This window comes from Lygodium microphyllum, chromosome 9 (assembly GCF_053477565.2).
Source record: "Lygodium microphyllum isolate KBCC chromosome 9, Lygodium_microphyllum_v1.1.10, whole genome shotgun sequence".
Taxonomy (NCBI): domain Eukaryota; kingdom Viridiplantae; phylum Streptophyta; class Polypodiopsida; order Schizaeales; family Lygodiaceae; genus Lygodium; species Lygodium microphyllum.
In genome coordinates, this window is record NC_141143.1 from 156714844 (window position 1) to 156735473 (window position 20630).

At 40.7% G+C, this 20630-nt stretch overlaps 1 protein-coding gene across 4 annotated transcripts in view; it reads right to left on the minus strand.

Annotated features, from left to right (window-relative positions):
• LOC148031766 (symplekin) overlaps positions 1–20630 on the minus strand; it is a 137176-nt gene that overhangs the window by 75164 nt on the left and 41382 nt on the right. For all 4 annotated transcript variants that reach the window (XR_015691947.1, XM_087685420.1, XM_087685421.1 and 1 more), the window contains exon 7: positions 45–179. Coding sequence is in view for 3 of the 4 variants with exons in the window: in XM_087685420.1 (XP_087541546.1) it covers positions 45–179 (135 nt within the window). In the remaining variant the exon portion in view is untranslated. The remainder of the gene's footprint in view (positions 1–44; positions 180–20630) is intronic.

A 20630-nucleotide genomic window follows, 5' to 3' on the forward strand; every position in this document is an offset into this window, starting at 1 on the left:
ATTCCTCTTTTTAAAAAAGATGCACAAGAAGCCTCAAAACTGACCTTTGTAGACCGTGAATCACGGGATGCATACTCTCTCTCCACACTTCGTTGTGATTTGTCCATCTGGCGGACAGCTGCCTCAGCCATATCACCTGCATTCATTGCTCGGAGGGCTGAAACCAAGCGTTCACGCCACTGCACTCCCAACACCCAACAAAAAAAGAAAATGAAGAGATACCTTCTGTGCATAGTATTCATGAAGAGAAGTGCATCACTGGTAATTTATAAAAGGTCATACCTGTACAACATTAAATGACAGTTCCCTAAACATAAAGCTACTTCAAAACAACAAGCACAGCCTGTCAATGCGACAGCTACTTAGTCAAAATCTCCTAGAAACAATGAACAGCAACAGATATGTGTTCTCATAATAAGATATAATCAATTAATTATCTATGCAGGTGAATGTACCCAGAACATCAGGGCCAACTAAGAAAAAGATCTCCGATCAATTGGACAAGGAAACTTGGCTCCCTAAAACATGCCAATGTGCTATGTAGTTAAACAGAGCTCCTCAATAACTATAGGGTAACTAGCAATCCCACTTCGTTTACCTCTTACATACTTCTAACAACCATTTAAAGATCAGCACCCAAGTCCTTTTGCATATCCTTCATTTGTGGACCCCATCACTCACCTAAGGTTTGTTGGTAAACCCTAACACTAATCTGAAAGATGCTGCAGCGACAGAGGTCAACTCCTAAAGCCTAACTCTAGCATAATAATGATAAGAACTTTGGACAATTTCATCCTGCTTCGTTTTACATTTTCTTCATAACCCTTTGTGACAAGGAACATTGACTTAGCCAATATGGTAGACCATGGAAGGCCCATGTGCTTTGCCTGTACGGTTGAAGACTAAAGTCTAAGCCTTGAAAGATTCATAGATAGAAGGATTTAAGTATAAGCCAAGGTGTGGCGGGCTGATACCTTCGCCTCACAAGGTGGAAGGTTGTTTCAACCTTGATGGCTGAAAGACATGAAAAGTACAAAAGCTGATAACTGGATGATATCCTTAAGAAAATGCATTATACTGCTTTTAAAATTGATATCACACATAGGTATTAATTATTAAGCATTGGGTGAATTGTGCACTACCCTTTGCTAGATTAGTTGAGCTTTTATCTTGATAGGTGATAAGCATTCACTTCTCACATTTACCCTCAAATCCAGTGGGCTGGGTGCGAAGCCGGCCCGACTCGTACCATAAGGACATGGCAGAAGGTGTACAAGTTGGTGGATGAGGAGGTATTGCGGCGAGCATCAGGCCGCCAAAGAGGAGTGGAGCTGAGGAGAAGGGAGATTGATGCAGCACTTCCTCATGACTGGCTTGCTCCCCCGACACGAGAGCCGATAGAGCCCAAGGAGGTATGGGCTGCTAGGTTTTCTCCAGCAAGCATCGGCCACCTGCGACCTTCTTCACCATACAAGAGGGGGGGCGAGGGGGGGCGTCTGGTTCTTGATAGGGGCCAGTGGAGTGAGGGGATCACTGTCCTTGCATGGAGGAGGGTCCGAGTGATTGGCCTACACAAGACATTGCGACTAGACCCCTTTATCTTCTGGGAGGAGTTCAGGGAGTGGCACCTTTCGACCTCGGAGGGCAGGCCACTTGATGAGCTGGAGTGGAATCAAGGGGAGTGGCTATGGCCGGCCACTGCTGTTGCCAAGAAGCCACCGAGACTCCTCGAGTACACTACTAGGATTGGCAGACACCTACTCATGCAGGAGGATATGGATTGGGCGTTGTCACGTAGCAGGCGCTGGGTGGAGCATGGCATCACGAAGCCTTTCCGACGGCCCTTCTAGCGCCGCCTATGGGATAGCTAGAGACTAAGGAGGATATCATACTTCTTATGGCGGGTGATACACAGAGGCCTGACAGTGGGAAATTGGCTTGCCCAGATACAGAAAGAGGGAGTTTGTAAGCGCTACAAGATAGCTAGAGACTAAGGAGGGTATCATACTTCTTATGGCGGGTGATACACGGAGGCCTGGCAGTGGGAAATTGGCTTGCCCGGACACAAAAAGAGGGAGTTTGTAAGCGCTACACACAACAGCCTTTGGAAACCCCAAAACGCTGCCTTTGGTCGTGCAATTCTCAAGGATTAGAAGTTGAGGCCCCTAATGTTGATAGCCCTTGGCTTGAGGGGAAGTTGGAAACGCTCTACCTTGGATTAGTTCAATACCAATCCTAAATTGTCAACTTTGTTTTGCTATCATCCAATGTTTCGCAAGCTGATCTAGAGTTTAGTAGCCTGACCACTTCAATGCAGCATGTTCAAGTAAAAGATCAGCCAAGAACCCAAGACAAGTGGTAGAGTTGGTAATAGCTGATTAGAGTTTTATAGATGACAAGTCTGTTCATTGCTTTATCTCTTCTCAATTTGGTAGGAAAATTCAGCTTGCCAAGGTGCAAAATGAGGAAACACACATCCTACTCTCTTTTTGGGAGAAGGGATGTGAAAAAAGGTATAGCTGATTACATTGAAAAGAAAATACAGTGAAGTAGAGATGCTCAACTGTCTGGCTTGAGCTGGGTGCAAATCAAATCGCATCACATCTATTCAAGGCCTCTGAAAGTGGTCTAGGGGGATAAGGGAAAGAAGCTGTGGACGGGGGAATGTCACAGCAATGGGATCCAATCATATAATGTGAAAACAAGCTATGGCAAACCCAAGTGCAAAGGAACTATTCCCAGAACCCTTGTGAATGAATAAAATCCCCCTGCAACTGCTCCCAACGGCCTCCAAGGGAATGAATGATGGATGACTACAAAGTGACATATACAAAGATGCTCCCATTGTAGAATACCAATTATGCCACCTTGTGAGGCTGCCACTAATCTCCCACACCTGCGAATAATCTCGCACACTCTCAAATCACAACACAGCAGGCTTGAATATCTAGCACTAGACACCTCCTCTAGGCCCATAACTACATTTGGACCGGCCTCAACGATGAAGATTGGTCAAGGACATGTCAAACAGATGATTTCAGTATTGGGTCAGGAAATGGAGAGACAGAAGAGGAAGAATGGCTAGGATTCAAGCAATGGAATGAGCACTACTGTGGTCCACATTCCATGAAATCAAAGGAAGAATTCAAGCTGTGTTTTGATGTGCAACATGGAGACTTTCTTCAGCTGCATCCAAATCACACCACCATCTATCCCATTTGGCTTGGTATTGCTCAGTCAAATGTTGTGATGGATAGGAAATCACCAAACTATCAAAAGGTTTTCATACAGTATTGGGCACCATGTGCAAAAAGAACCACCTCGTAGAGTAGGTGAAGCCCCTCAATGACTGACTACTAGCAGAAAGCTGCCCAAGTGACACATTTGAGGCAAGGTGAGGCTCGACAAAGTATCCTACAAGCTCTTTGCCAAACCAGCTGCACTACCTCTCAAGACCATAGGAAATGCTTCACAAACTCTATAAAGTTTCAACAATTAAAAGCAACACTAGCAAACCCCATCTTGTTGCATTTGAACAGACAAGCTGCCTAGACCTCCATATGATACCAGCTATAGGAAGTATGAGACCCTCCTTGACCAAAAGCATCAATAAAAAGTACATAAGAATGGTTCAATGATGCTATGCTCTACTCAAAATTGTTGCATGGTGGAGTCCAATCCTTATCATTCTCCATTAAGATGTACTTACCAATATGTGTTGTATAGGAAACAAAACTCATCGGCTTCTATAAAACAAACGAGGCGAGCCAGCTCCACTCTCTTGGATGCCAATCCAGCTCACCCAAGGCCTTGCCCTCCCAAATCCACAATCACCATTCCTAAATATCTAACCATGCAATGTACATGTAAAGCTACCACAACTTCCATTGGATTCCTATAATTTGTATTTTCCTTCAAGGGAGATCAAGTAAAGCTAAGCCATCCAACACTAAGGTCAAACCAGCCACTCTCTTACATCATCAAAAAAGTGACTAGGAAAGCACCTCAGATTCTACCTATTACCTACACTAGGATACCAACTAATGAAAAATAGGCTGCCTAACCATGGCCTGGTTACACAAGCATATGGTAGGGAGGGTCAAGCCACTCTTGTAGAATCACATCATTGCATCAATCTCCAACATCTCGCCCTACTCCTTGAGCTTCACGTTCCCTATTAAAGGACCCACTAAATCTATGTCCCTATAGATGTCTCTTTAAACTCTCATAAGTGGGCAAGGCTACCCTCCCAACCTACCCATTATATGTGCATGTACTCCCCTATCTATAGCATGTCTCTATTACTGTATCTACAGATTTCAAACGACTAGCTTCCTATCAATCCCATCCTTACAACTTGAGGTTACTACTCTAAAGTGTGGAAAAAGAGATAGGATCGGTTTCACAAACGAATCCATGCTATTGCATGTTGGTTGGATCCCCTTTAGAATAGCAAGGATCAATATGCAAATAAAGAGTTGGAAGAGATGTTGCAAGATCACTTCAATAAGTGGGCTGATGGAGATGTTTCCATCATTACACATCTTGAGAATGATCTCTTCGAGTTTCGTAATCATCCTCTCCATTTGCACACCCCCTGCAAATTTGCATGGGATAGACTCAGTCTATATCTTGGTGGAAGACATATGGAAATTGTGCTCCAACTTTGGTAAGTAAACAAGAAACATTAACAAGTATGCTGAATTTTTTCTTGTTCCTTGTTTTAGGGCCTTAATTTGAGCTAATACTTCATCAATCCTAATTTCTAATCTTATTGGAATTTGGCACAAAGGGTGGCTGACATGCAAAAAGAAAACTCAATGCTCCCACCCTTGAAGCTTGCTAAGGTAGCTCGTGCGCACAGCTCCTAGATTTGAAGGGTGTGGTCTACAAGGGAGTCTTGTACAATCTCTAGATGGCTACTAAGTCACATCTCAAAGCCCTTTGCTCCTCCCAACATCATTGCCCCACACAAGGAGCCTCCCTCCGCAAATTGCCCTCAAATCTCCTAGGATCTCAATCACCTCCTTTGCAATCTCATCATCCTACACCCAGTCTCTAGCCCAAAGCTGTTGATCTATCTACGCACCTTCCTTGTGTTCACATGTCAAGTGGGGGATCCAACATAAACAAGGGTCGAAAGCTAAGGTAGGTGATTCCAAATAAAAGGGAAAAGACAAGGTACGCTCCAATAAAGTGGTCCCTACGAACTATCAAATCTACCGCATCCCATAGTCATGAAAAAACGTGTTTCATCCCAATGAAACGTGAAACCCCCAAAACCTTGAAACATTTTGTTTCACTTCATGAAACGAACTCACAAAATGAAACTTTTGAACTATAACTTTTTATTCAAAAAAAAGCTATCCTACAATAACAAAATATCCTAGGGTTATACAAAACATTGAAACATTGCTGCTTCTCTATTTTTTTTCTCCAAACTCGTGCGTCCATCTGCTCTATTTTGTCTCACATAGGTCACCAGCCCATCCAAAGTGCAGCAACCTCATTCTCTATCACTTTCACCTTCTCCTCCTCCATCATTTTCTACTCCTCTATCTACTCTTCTTTCTTCTCTTTTTCCTCCCTCCTTTATCTACTCCTCTTTTTTCTCTTTCTCCTCCATGTTGCCATGAATATGGCTGCAGCATTGTATCTGATGGATGGAGTTACAGAGTAAGTTAAAAATTGTATTTACTCAATGCTTTTCTTTAATAATTTACATAATACATCATACATGTTGCTTTTTCTATTCTTAATTTTTAAATACATGTACTTGATAATTAATAGTTGGTAGTTACTAATGGCAATTATTTACTCTTAACACTAACAGAGATGCCAACACATGATCAATATCTCGGTATCATGTAAAGCCGGTACTACATTGTTGTGTATGGTGAATACTCCAACCATTGGTTAAGCATTACAGGGCAGAGGATCCACCCCCATATCAAGAGGACCATAGATGAGATTGGAACAAAACATGTGGTCCAAGTCATAACACATCATGACTCAAATTATGCCAAGATGGATGAGTATGTTGAAAGGTACAAGCCCACTATTGTATAGACACCATGTCTCACACTCATTTGATCTTATGATAGAGAAAGTGGCATCACTTCCTTGGGTAAAGCCAACCTTGGAGAAAGCCTTTGCGCATCATCAATTTCATTACTCACAAGTCCTAGGCCTTGGCTATATTCAAAAGTATTTGCCAATACAATCTTGTAGATCTGACAAAGACACATTTTGCACTACTTATTTATTGTGCTTCATCGATAAGTAATCATTTATAATTTTCATTATAAATTATGATTATGTTGCATATACATTGGAATTTGGTATAAAATAAATGTTTCAACTTTCCAAGTATCTCAAGTCTTCAGTTTTGATTTATGTATTTAGGATTATGTCAAAAGATTCTCATCATCAACTCATATGTAGTAAGGAATGGAATACATAGAGTGGGAGTTCAACAGACAAAGCACGAGAAATAACAACTTATATCTTCTATAATTGGTTTTGGAATGAGGCGGTGGCTATCAAAGAAGCCATTGCACCCCTCTATTTTATCTTGCGGCTATTTGATCATGAGAATGTATCATGAGCTTACTTTAACATTATATGCACACGCTTTATAAGCCATGTCATCATGTCATGCTTTACCTATGGAGAGGTAAATACTAAACATTAATTTATACATGTATTTTGTAAAATTGTTAATGAAAACTACTAATGAAAATTATCATGTAACTTCTAGATTTGGTAATCTCACCAACGTAACAAATGAGAGATCGAATTAATTTCATAAACCAATTCCCATTGTTTCGTACCTCCTCCATCCTTTGTATAAGGATACAAACCATTCGAGTCATAGAAAGCTTATGTCAGTTTGGACTCAGTACCTTGTTTGAGTCTTTGAGTTGAACAATGAGTTATAATTTATTGCTATGTATGTAACTTTCATCATTGGTCAATGCTTAGTGACGACAATCGATATGTAATATATTATATGTATAAACTAATTTTTTCATTACCATTGGACTATGAATAGAATTCAAGATGAGGTGATTATTTTTGTGTATAATCGTAATCATTTGCACAAGAGGTTGCCTTTAAGCAAGAGAGAAGACGTCTTGCAATATCTAGGTGAAAAATAAATGGTCGTCTTATCTCCAAGATGCAATCCTTAGCTCTTCATGTGCTCTCCCAAGGGTGCACTACTAGTACCACAAAGTGTATTTGAAGCATATGTGCAAATATTCAAACCAATAAAAAAATATGTATTTTTTTCAACCTCTTATATATGAATTGGTAAATTAAAATGTATTGTACTTCAACTGTGTATATATTTATTTCTAAAATCTCACAAATGTCAAACCCTCTCTTATAAGTTAAGTACATGCCAACTAGAGAAGTTCCGTGTAAATGTAAATCTCCACTTATTGGAGAAGCTACTAGACCACAATCTTGAGGAAGTAGAAGTGCCTCAATTGAAGGTGAAAGAGGTTGATAGCGAGTCCATTGCCAACAACAAGGAGAGGCCATTGATCTTGTTGTCATCCAAAGGTGCACTCATAACGATAATGATTACGATTCCCTTCAAGAAAATGAGCTACACTTCTGACATGTGACCCGTGCCCAAACACGTCATTGCTACCATAACAAAGGAGTCACACCTACATGACATTGAAAAAAGCTTCTCTCCTTATGTTGTTAATGATATGCTATAACTCTTCATCCAGGTCACCATGAAGAAAAGTAGTCTTCACATCCATCGGATCAAACTAAATCTAAGGATGCAATGAGGGCGGAGCGTAGTTATCTTCACCGCTAGTGCAAAAACCTCTTGGAAGTCTATGCCTTTCCTTCTGTGTATAGCTCTTAGCAACCAAACATGCCTTGTACTTTGGCTTCCCATCAATACATTTCATCTTGTAAACCCATTTGTTAGGGATAGCTTTCCTATCCTTGGGCAAAGGTACAAGCTCCCATGTGATATTTGCATACAGAAACTTCATCTCTTCCCAACATAGAAACCTCCCACTTTCTCTTGTTTTCGCATGATTGTGTCTCTCTAAATGTCAGCAGCTCACCTTCATTAGTCAATAAAATGCAATCCAAAGATGGCTGAAACCTCTGTGGCTACCTTCTCACATATGTAGATCTTCTTACCCGATGATCTGTATTGTTAGGCAATGGGCCTACATCCTCAGGTATATGCACACCATCAGCTGGTGGCTAATTTCAGCATTTCCTTGTTGTTGTCACCTATTTTCAGCATGTTCTTCTTGTTGTCCTATTCCATCCTGTGCATCTATTTGCTGTCCATTATATTCTGGCTGTAGCACAATAGGTTCTGCTCATTTTCAACATCAAAAAGAAAAGAATATTCAGCTTATGACTACTGAATGGCTCGCTATTCGTGCTGAAATTTCATCATCGTTTTGATAAGGTCACCCTCTGTAGTATATTTTAGAAACTTTGCCTCATTAAATACTATGTCTCGGTTATGTACTATGTTCTTGTCCTTAGGAAGCCAAACTCTATAACCCATCTCTCCCTCATCACCATATCCCATGAAGATGCCCATGATGGATTTCATGTCTAGTTTAGCTCTCTAATTTACAGGAACATGGATGAAGGCATTACAACCAAAGACACGCAAATGGTCGTATGAAGCAACTTTGCTAGACCAAACCTCTTCAAGAATGCCATTTCTCCACTAGACGTTTTTCTGATCTCCTCATTGAGAATAGAACCCCTAACACCATCAAAGGTTAAAGCAAGGTTGTTGCTTAGTGAAACAACCAAAGACTCCCAGCTATTAGACAAAGTCATCAACAAGAAAATAGCTTTCGGTTTATCATTGAAGAGCTCCAAACAGGAGTCTTGCAACTAACTTAAAATCCCTATAAAAGCACTCAAATGCTCAGATGCTAGCTTAGACTCATCCAACTCCATTTTCACAAGCTTGCGCACGAGATGCACTTGATTCACTATAGTTGTGTTTTCATAAGTGTCCATTAACTTTTTCCATATGGCATAAGCCATATCAAGACACTTTAATGTCTGTAAGTACATCATCAAACACAACCATTTCTTTGTATGCAATGGCCTTCTTGTTGAGTCTAGCCCATTCCTCATCTATCATAGTTGCAGACTTGGTTTCCAAGAGAGCATCATCGCAATCCTTGAGAAAGAAAATGCCTTGCATCCTGTCCCTCCACAAATCAAAGCCAATGCCATCAAACCTCTTGATTTCAAGAAGAGGTTTAGTGTCATTGTTGCTAGAAGCATTAGTGGTCATTATTCAGCAAAATTCCAAGTACCAATGCTGTATTTTATGAGAAAAAATAACAGGCTGAATAATCAGCTAATTTCAGCCCAAAATATCAAGAAATAAGAACAAGATTTGATCCAAATACATGTACAACATAGAAAGAATGACTTTCATCAATATAACTAAGATTTCAGCATACATTCCATGCATATGCCACTGCAAGGTGACTCCCACATCAGCAATATCACCAAAAATACATTTGCAACAATCCCAGATCTGCAAATGATCACTAAGACTGCTGCACCATGAATATTCAGCAATACATTAACTCACTCAATAGGAGCTGGCTAACATGTGTACTACATACAAATGTGCCCATAAGAACTTCTAAGACACAAAAAACACCAAAATTCTCTGCAATTTCTTCAAAATCTCATTTGCTGAAATCCACAAATTCCAAGAAAACCCCCAAAATTTCAGTGACCAATCTACCCCAATTGCATTAATACATGTTTACAAAAGAATAAAACATGCAAATTCTGAAAATTTTTGCAAATTTTTGCAAAAGCCCCAAATTTCTCGTGTCCAAATGTGTACCAATGTCGGTAAATTCAGTTCAACTAAGCAAAATTTCACTAATGCGTAAAAAGCCCCAAAATTTCAAGGCCAATGTACACAATTTTTGCAATTTCCAGGTCATATGTCACTGTTATGCATGAACAACATCCAATTTGGGAAAAGCACCAAATATTCGAGCACAAATCTACACAAAACTGAGGACTGTGCTGACATGCACGAACTAGGGCTTAGGAAGACATGCCACATCATTTTAAAAAATGTCTCACGTGCTCTCACTTGGTCTCTATCAGCCATCGGATGCTGCCATCTACTGTCGCCCAGGTCCACGCAGCCTACCCCCTGCTCACACGTGCTGAAAACCTGACGAGAAACCAGTCAATGACCTATGCCGCCGAAACTCGACTAACTACACCTTGGCCAAAACAAACGCCTGCTACACCTTGACTGATTGAAAGGTGAACGCATGCCGCCCCTCAACTGATTGAAAGGCGACAACCTAACTCCTCCTTCGCACACGCACTCTGAATAGACTTGCGCTATCCTCGGGAAGCACGCATGCTATTGCCATGGCTCTGATACCAATTTGTTGGCATGAGCGCACAATGGGAATGCGAGTCAAAATGGAGCGGGAGCAGTGTTGAGTGTGAGAGTGAGAGAATCTCAAAAAGAGTGTACCAGCAAGTCAAATTACACAAAGCTTATATGTTAGGGTACAAATAAGGGTGTGTTCACACCCGTATAAGTTTATACACAAGGAGATTATAGGGACTTTACACCCAAAGACTTTACACCCAACACTCTAGAGTCTAAGAATAAGGACTTAGGTTATAGGTACTTAAAATTTGTATATATAATTAATAATATTAATTATTAATTATTATAATTAATATTTTCAAAACCTTGAGATGGCGAGCAAAACGAAATGCAGAATGAAACCTCGAAACCCGAAACAAGAGGAAACATTTGTGGTAACTAGACCTCAACCCCACAAAAAGAATTTCTCTGACGACTCTAGTAGGATGCCATCCATATGCATATATCCCTATTAGAAATCAACCACCCCTCTAGCTTGTAGAAGACCGGACCTCTCCGCACATCTCTCGGTCCCCCCTCTAACTATAATATCTCCCAAGCCACTACCTTATCATCCACAATACCCCAAAAGTCCATCCATCTACCATGTCAATCCTCAAGAGTCTCAAGGTTGTTGAAGCAACTTTGAACAATTATAGAGTCCACCTCAAACAAACTAACCACCACCTCTCTCTAGAATAAAGCCCATGCCCTGATCTCTATCGACCGATACCCATTGAGGATCACAATACATGAGTCTCCAATACCTAGCATGACCCACAAGGCCAACCCCACAACAATGTCATCGCAACAAACATAAGATAGTAGGCCCAAGCCAACTGAAGTACAAACTCCTCCCTCAATCCATGGGTATCCATAAAATGCTCCTAATAGATAAATGAACCTCCCTAAAGAACCTTCCAAACTCTGTTGGTCTGAGAAGAGAAGTTGCACACTTGTAGCAACAAAAGTCAACACATTTAGCAAGGGTTGGTTGCAGCTCTTGCCGAACGATCAACTTCTTGGGAAGCCTTGCTCCACTAAAGTGAAGGCTATGCACATTCCAAGATGCCACCTGTATGCTACTAGGAAAACTTGAGAGTCTACCAAATAGACTTTTGTTCAGTATAGTCGAAGATAAGGGAGAGTAAAAACTATTGGCAAATATGTCAATTCATGGTCGAGTCTCTGCATAGTACTTGGTCAGCTAGGGCACAGGATATTATCCTGTGTAGTTAGGGCATTTTCATTTGGCCATTATGATATGGTTTTGGGCATTTTTTAGCCATTAAATGTTAGCCGGCCAATCATATTCTTGGTATCTATTTTGCCCTATTTAAGGCATACCTGCTCCGCAGTTATTATTCATTTATTTGTCATTTATAAGTTTTGCTAGAGAGAGAAGCCAATGCCTTCACAGTCAATGACAATGTAAAAAAAATGGAGATGTTATGGATCATCTAGGTCTGCATACTTGGTCTATAGGAGCTTCATGACAGGTCACAGGATAGAACGCAGTGACTCTTTAAGTTCATTTTTGCTTGGAAGTCACTAAGCTCAGCAAGTCAACTAGGTTTGAGCACGGGACATGGAATAAGACCTACTAGTGACTTAGGTAACTGAAGAGTGTCTATGTGAAACTTGAGAGTTGTGTGGGAGTGAACAAGGAGATCAATGTGATTTGCGCCGCAAGGACAGAGTTGGACCATAAGTGGAGCTACCAAGGGCATGCAACTAGAGTTCCACTCAAAAACGGGCAAGAGGAAGGAGTGGAAGGTAAGGTATGTCTATTGTATGCATTTTGGGAAAAAAGAGAAGAGATATGGTGCTGTCCTAAACAGGAAAGAACAGGGAATCCATGACCAGCAAGGTTTCTTCTTATTTATCTTCGTTCATAGGGCTTTTCTTGATGCCCAAAGCTTGAATCTTACCCCGGGATCTAGTATACCATTTGGGGCAGCCAAAGGAGTGATTTTTCTTGGTCTATGGGCTGTTTTGGACTATTCAAAACTGGCATAAACAAGACAGCCCAAGTTCACTCAATTTGGAAGAGCTTGCAAGTGATCTAAATGAATGTATGTATTGGATATGGTCCCTAAACAACATGGCAACCTTGGGCATTAATTAGAGTAGCTTATGATTTGATTTGTATGCATTTTAAAGCCTTGATTGAGGGCTGGAATACTCTATTATTGACAGGTTATTGACAGGGCTGAAGTACTTCATTAGCTTTGACAAGGATTTGTCAAGAGTATTTGATATATGTCCTAATTCTAAAGGCTTCTACCACTTAGAATGAATTTACCTGTACTTTTGAGGATGCTAAAATAATTTGACCGGATTCACCTCTATCAATTCTCTTCTACATCTCCTATTTCTTTAATCCCCTTCTCTTTTGTCTACTCCTCTCCCTGAATCTCCCTTCACGCTACTATCTCTTACCCCTGTGGTAGACTTTCAACCCCAAACGCTCTGACAGTGGTGATAGGGATTCGTCAGGAGTATTTGATATATGTCCTGATTGTAAAGGCTTCTACCACTATTAGATTGAAGCTACATGTACTTCTGAGGATGCTGAGATAATTTGACTGGATTCACCTCTATCAATTCTCTTCTACATCTCCTATTTCTTTAATCCCCTTCTCTTTTGTCTATTCCTCTCTCCGAATCTCCCTTCACCCTACTGTCTCTTACCCCCGTGGTAGACTTTTGACCCCAAACGCTCCGACAACGTCCCTAACAAATCGACTCAAGTTTGGCGGGTTCAAATCCAAGAGCTGAAATTGATATCAAGGTTCATGATGGGCTGATATTTGACAGACATGGGATTGGCTCATAGTTTAGTGCTCACATGAGGGGACACTTTGACAAACTAGCCAAACCGGGAATCCATAGTTATGCATCTTTAACATAATAGTCTTGTATGCTACTACGAGACATTGTTAATAGACATTGAGAGCTGCTTTGATTCTTCTCTATTTTCAAGAGTTGGGATGATCAACATCAACTTCAGCTTCTCTCCAAGGAACCTTGGTGGTGGCTTGTGCATGCACTACTTGGAAATCCATGGTTCTACTTTGGTAGTCCTTGTTGTATCTACTATGATAGGAGCTTATCATTGTATATTATATTGTATCAGATCACCCAAGATCTCAGAGGGGGTATTAGCAAACATGTTAGTTCATGGTTGAGTCTGTGCATGTGATTCAATAGACTAGGGCACCAAGATATTATCCTGTGTAGTTAGGGATTTTTATTTGGCCATTAAAATTTGGTTTCTCGTATTTTCCAGCCATTAAAAATCATTGATATTTATTTTTCCCTATTTCAAGCACTCCTCCTCGATAGCCATTATTCATTCATATGTCATCTAGAGGTTTTACTGGAGAGAAGCCAGGACCAATGACCCACATTGGTATTGTACTATCTTGTGTCTATATATGGATTCCATTTCCGAAGTCCTTTTCTGAGTTCTCCTTTCTAGCCCGTCACTACCTATGGGCATAGTTAGGAGAGTGATGTTCACCCCCATGAACTACAAAATATGCCTCCATCAACCAAGAGTTGTGAAGAAATACCCTAACGCAAAAACATAAACTAAAGCGTACAACAAAGCATAAACTCAAAAGAACATAGTTAGGGTTAGGGTAACTTAGTGACAATGAACATAAAGAATCTAAATAAATGACTAAATATTGAATATACAATGCTCATGCAACAAACAAACTATGCAAGAAAGAAAACTAAACCCTGAACTCCAGTGTCTCCAGGACCGAGGCAAAGATGCTAAGCGGGAGAGTGTGTTGTACTCCTAACAATTCCCAAAACATAGCAAAGGCAACCTCCGAGAGTCGAGCACCAGCAAATGCAGCCACAAAGACTAGATCTAATACAAACAGGTAGTGGAAGAGAGAGAAAAACAGCAAACACAAGTGCTTGGAGGGTGTGACCAGCTTGGGCAGCAACAAAAGAGTGTAAACGCAAGCTCTAGGTGTCAAACAGATGAAAGGCGCGAGCAATATCAGCAAACGCAGTTGGGAATAGGGTCTTACCCTGATCAAGAAGAGCCTCCAAGGTGTCAAACGCAGCTCAGAGTGATATTTCCAAGTAGGAAAAAAGTGGTCAAGCTAGAGAAGATGTCGCCAATCAGCAAATGCAGCCTCAAAGATGGTTTGGATCAATAGTCATGACTGCACAACAAGATGGAGGAAACAAAACCGGTCCAAATGCATGGGCACAAGGCTAGGGCAGCTTCATCTCAGATGTCCATAACCGGATGAGGGCAACAGAGCTCTAACACCTACAAATTGCAAAAACCAGATTAAGGCTGAATGAAGGGCGGCCAATCTTTTTATAGAAAATTTCCGAACCTCGTACCACCCACCGTTTTAAAACTCTCTCGAACTACACATCATTTTAGGGATTTAATTAATTAAGCATTTGTGGGGCTATTTAAGAGGCTTATTCAGCATATAATGCTTATGTTAGCTCAACACCCCCTCTCAGGCCCAAAAGCTAAGAAAGAAAGAAGGCCCAACCCAAATGTTAAGTGTTTTTGTTTCTATAGATCTTTACTCCAAGTGTCCCACCCCAAAGCAACCAGGGCATCAGACAAAGGGTACACGTTGGCTGCCTTGCGACCTATCAAGACTACACAAACAATGGTTGTCTTACCAAGAAAGTCCAAGTGGTCATCCCACAGAGGCCAAGGCATTGCACAAAGGTTGCACATAGGCTACTCAATGGCCTACCAAGTCCTACAAAGAAGGATGAAGCCACAATGAACTTTTTTGTTTTTGGTGCTTGTTTGATAACCGTTGATTCAAAAGGGAAGGGAGAGGTCAATTAAATAATGAACGAGAGACAAGTAGTCAATCCCAAAGCCTTTCATAAAATAAACACACTATCCCTATCATAATTGGGTGTCAATGACGAAGTCATAGGCTAGTGAAATGTGCAACAAATATGGGGGGGTATGTGAAAAGGATGTGAGCAAAGCAAGCTAGCAATGCTAAGCAAGCAAGAGAGACTGCCTGGGAGACTATCATGTGTAATGTTGCAAATATGGTGGATCCAAAGTCGACCACTCAAAAAGACCGAAAAGGAATAAATGTGCATAGATGATTATTTACAAAAACAAAATGCCAATAAACTCAAGATATGCAAGAGGCAATCCACTTGGACAGTGCCTTCATAGAAACTCATTCACTTGTCCAAGTGCCCTATTAAAATCGTGTCATCCTAATCTTGTGGAAGAACCTACAATGTGTAAAATGTTCAATATATGCAATGACTAAATCAAACTCTGCAAGCATCATCACTATCACTATCAAGAGAAAAAAGCCGCACCCTCTCAAATTGAAAGGGAAAGCTAGAGAAAAGCACCCTCTCCCCATCAAACTGAAGAAGTAGAGGAGGGTGTACCCAAACTAATCCTGGGTAAAAGATACTGCAACATTGGCCGATTAACTGCCTTGGTCAATATATCCACAAAGTTGTTAGAAGAAGGCACTAACTCTAGGCATATAGTGCCTAGCTCAACCTACTCTCTCATGAAATAAAAGTAGACCCCCACATGTTGGATGTAAAGCCCCTTTGGTTGTAAACTCCCATTTATCCCATGTGTACAAACTTACGAGTGTAAACACACCCTTTATTTGTACCCTAACATATAAATAATATTTTATTATTTGTGTATCGTGCAACACATTGGTACACTCTTACTCGATTCTCTCAGCTCTAGCTCTATCTCTGCTCATTCCAAGCTCGCATTCTGGTCAACACTCCACTGCAACAAACTCATATCAGAGTGTTGGTTACAGCGTTCACATTTTCCAAGAGTGTGAGGTCACAGGACTAACAGCACCATACAAACACCACTAGACACATAGGCAAAACAAGTTGCATGCATCAGTTGTACCAGCGGGCGACCAGACGGAGTTGAGAAGCAAAGTGACTAGGCACAGGTCGCGTACAAATGACCAGCACAGGAGGTCGACTCGAAGAAAAACAACCTATGCAGCACAAACCGAGCAAAAGAACAATGACACTAGCGAGCAGTCGAGCGGAAGACTAGCAAGACCACCAAGCACCAACTACAAATCTGACAGGTCAACATCAAATGGGAAGAACGCGGAAGCCAAGCAGACACGCGATATGGGTCAACATGGGCAGACGAGCAACTAGTCAAAATTTTCTTCTTTTTTTTGGGTTGTAAAGTGGCTTATTTTAAGCCTTGTTTCGCATATGCAAGAACAATCTTCAAACCAGTGCATTTTTATGCCCGGAAATTTGGGGGGCTTTCCCAAATCTTATGTTGGTTATACATAACATGACAATTTGACCAAAAATTTGCAAAAATTGCACACATTGGTTCCAAAATTTTGGAAGCTCTTCTCATATCAATGAAATTTTGCTTAGCAAAGTCAAATTTGTTGACATTGGTGCACATTTGACCTAAGATTTTTTGGGGCTTTTGCAAGATTTTGGCAAATTTTATCCATTTTATGGTCTCAGGTTTATGTATTGATACAATCGGTTCAGATTTGTCAGTAAAATTTTGGGGGTTTTGCTGAAATTTGAGAATTTTGGCAAAAATGATGTCTGAAATGTACATTGAAAACATTGCTGATGCAATCTTGGTGCTGTAAGCAGTGAGATTCATTCCCCACTTCTGAAATATTGAAGAAATTGCAAAGAATCTTGGTTTCTTTTGTGTATCAAAACTGCTTGGTCACACATGTATGCAGTACATATGTTGGGCAGCTTCCATTGAGTTGATGTATTGCTGAACAATCGTTTTGCAGCAGTCTTAATGATCGTTTGCAGACCTGGGATTATTGCAAATGTACTTTTGGTGATACTGCTAAAGTGAGAGTCACCTTGTAGTGATGTATACTTTGAGTATGTGTTGAATTTTCACTAATGCTGCTAAAAGTCCTCAGTTCTACTGTTGTACACGTACTTGGATTAAACCTTGCTCTCATTGACTGAAAATTTGGGCTGATATTAATTGAATATTCAGTTTTTTGTTTGCTGTTATAAATTACAGTTTCTTTTTTTTTTTGGGTACATTGCTGAACAATGGTTGCAAATGCTTCAAGCAAAAATGACATTGAATCCCTTCTTGAAATCAAGAGACTTGATGGCATTGGTTTTCACTTGTGGAAGGACGGGATGCAAGGCATTTTATTTCTCAAGGATTGTGATAATGCTCTTTTGGAAGTTAAGCCTACAACTATGACACATGAGGATTGGGCCAGACTCAACAAAAAGGCCATTGCCTACATCAAAATGGATGTATCTGATGATGTACTTACAGACATTAATTGTCTTGATATAGCTTATGCCATATGGAAAAAGTTGATGGATACTTATGAAAATACAACTCCAGTAAATCAAGTTCATCTTATGTGCAAGCTTGTAAACATGGAGTTGGATGAGTCTAAGCCAACATCGGAGCATTTGAGTGCTTTCACAAGGATTTTGAGCCAGTTACGCGACTCTGGTTTCCAACCCTTCAATGATAAATTGAAAGTCATTTTCTTGTTGATGACTTTGCCTGATAGCTGGGAGTCTTTGGTCGTTTCATTGAGCAACAACCCTGCTTTAACCTTCGATGGTGTTAGGGGCTCTATTCTCAATGAGGAGATTAGAAGAAAGTCTAGTGGAGAAAAAAGTGGTTCAACTTATCATCTTCGAGGCAATCCAAAAAAGAGGAGTAATGCAAGAAATAAAGGCAAAAGTAGGAGTAAAAGCAAGGGCAAACAATAGGATGTCACTTGCTATCAATGTGGACGTAAAGAGCATAAAAAGCCCCATTATCACTACTACAAGAAAGAGCAAGAAAGAAAGAAACAGCAAGGAAAGAAAAAGAAGGATGACAAGAAAGATGACGACAGGTCTCCCTCAAAAGAAGTTGCAAAGGTAAATGTTACATCTAGCGTGGTTATTGAAAAGCTCTCTGACACTGGAGAGATACTTGTTGCAACCTCATGTAATGATACAAATATTATGGCAACAGCAGGTAATATGCACATCACTAAAAAGGAGGTGATTGATGTCTTATTTTCAACTCATGATGGGTTGTCTCAATCATGGATAGTGAACAACGATGCCTCTTTTCATGTCACTCCCTCTTTCGAGTCATTTTCAGAATACGCTTCAGGTCCCCTAGGCAAGCTTTACTTGGGTAATAATTATGCATGTGAAATAGAGGGTGTAGGTACCATTCACTTGGCCCTTGAAAATGGTCAAGAGGTAAATGTTAGATATTTACCTGAAATAAAGAAAAGTCTACTATTAGTTGAGCAGCTTGATGTAAGAGGGTATTTTACTACCTTTGGTGGTGGATCTTGGAAGGTCCACAGGCTCCGTGCTGATTGTTAAAGACAACAAAAAGAGGACTTTATATTATTTGCATGTAAAGCATTACCTGGCAAGTTTTTGGTTGTGGTTGTGTGACTGATGAGTTATTCCCAACTCGGACATGCCAAGCTACAAAGGGGTCAAGAAATGAAAATGTCTACGACAGGGATCATATGATGAGTAGCTCCATTATCCATAATCCAAAAAGTAGCTGAGGTACTCAACTATGAAGAGTGGGCCTCTACAAGCACCTCATCAAGAGACAACTTGCAAATGTGAACAAGACTCACATTCTCAAATGTCTCTATGCAGACATTATGGGTCTCTCCAGACCAATCAAACAAGCCAACTAGTATTGAGAATGTTAGCGACTATGTGGATCTAGCATCGCCATTGTCCCTACTAAGGGTTTCTACCACCCTACATCCCTTGTGGGGAGTTACTCGACTGAGAAGTAAAGGTCTGATTCTTAGCTTTCGGTATTGTGTCTGTTGCCTTTACTGACCACCACTCGTCGTCAAAATGGCCAATATTCTACCAATATTGACAATTTGATTTCTCTTTGGTACATTTTGCCACCTAGGTTTTAGAGATGACTGGGAATGCCCTTGCGTCTCACTAGTTTGGTTTTGACTTTGATTTTGATTTTGTTTTTTATTGGAGTTTTGATTTGTTTACCCTTTCCTTGCTACCTCTTCTCAAAAGAAGCAACGAGAGCCTCCTCTGTAGAGATCAAACTACAAAACCAATCGAATAGCCAAGCATAACATTGTACCTAGCACTCAAATTCATAGACTGTGGGCATGGTGGACTGTAAGATCACCTGATGCACAAAATGGAAGTATTTCCTCAACAACTTGTTTAAAGACAACGTGACTTGACCATCTGAGGAGTTAGGACCCTCGTGGTAGAGAACTCAACGAGAAGAAACCGATACTCAACCAACTTGACTTTCAAGTCATCCCGGACAGTGATCTGAAAGTTTTGGAGTTCGTAATCCAAAATGATGCAACGAAATCCTATCCCAAGCCACATAACAGTCAGTCAAGTGTGCCGAACGCTCGATGCTAAGTCAAAATCATAAAGCTATGAATGAAATTTAGATAAAAGACCTTGCATTAGCTCGACAATGGTGGAGGCATTTCTAGCCTTCCAAAAGTGAACAACCTTGTATGAAACAAGTGTAAATCAAGTTGGGGTTCCAACCCCTACACAAGATCCCATAGGTTCTAGGAGCCAAGGACATACCTCATTAGATTTGGCCAAATAGTGAAAGTTGACCTCTTAAAATGAGCCTCATCATTAAAGGCATGTTTGGCTCATGAGGACAAAGAACCATGAGGTGTCAGATAAGTGAAGTAGGAAGAAGGTAATAAAGGGAAGTAAGTAAGAGGGGGAGGTGAGTGGGCAAAAATAGGTTGATAGTGTGCAATGGGCATCGATTGATGCAGAGGCACTCGAACATGAATGTTTCCATAAAGCGTCGATGAAGGTGGAGGCGCCAGGATATGTAAGCCCTGTTCACTAGACAACTGGACCATAGCAAAGTGACCAAAAGGCCCACTTAGTAATGTCATAGAGGCAAACTATGGTACCAACCGATCCACACTCAATGGTGACTGGGTCGCATTCCTAAGCTATGAAAACCTGAAAATGTAGGGATAAAAGGATGAACCTCCATCGTAGGAACACCACCCAGCTAGGGAAAAAACAACGTCCTAAGAGACATGTCTATCAATGAAGGGGCCCCCCGTGTAATGTAAGAAAAGATATGTGGTACACCTAATGGAGGCTGAAAGGAAGATGCAACAAAACGAATGAGTGGGAT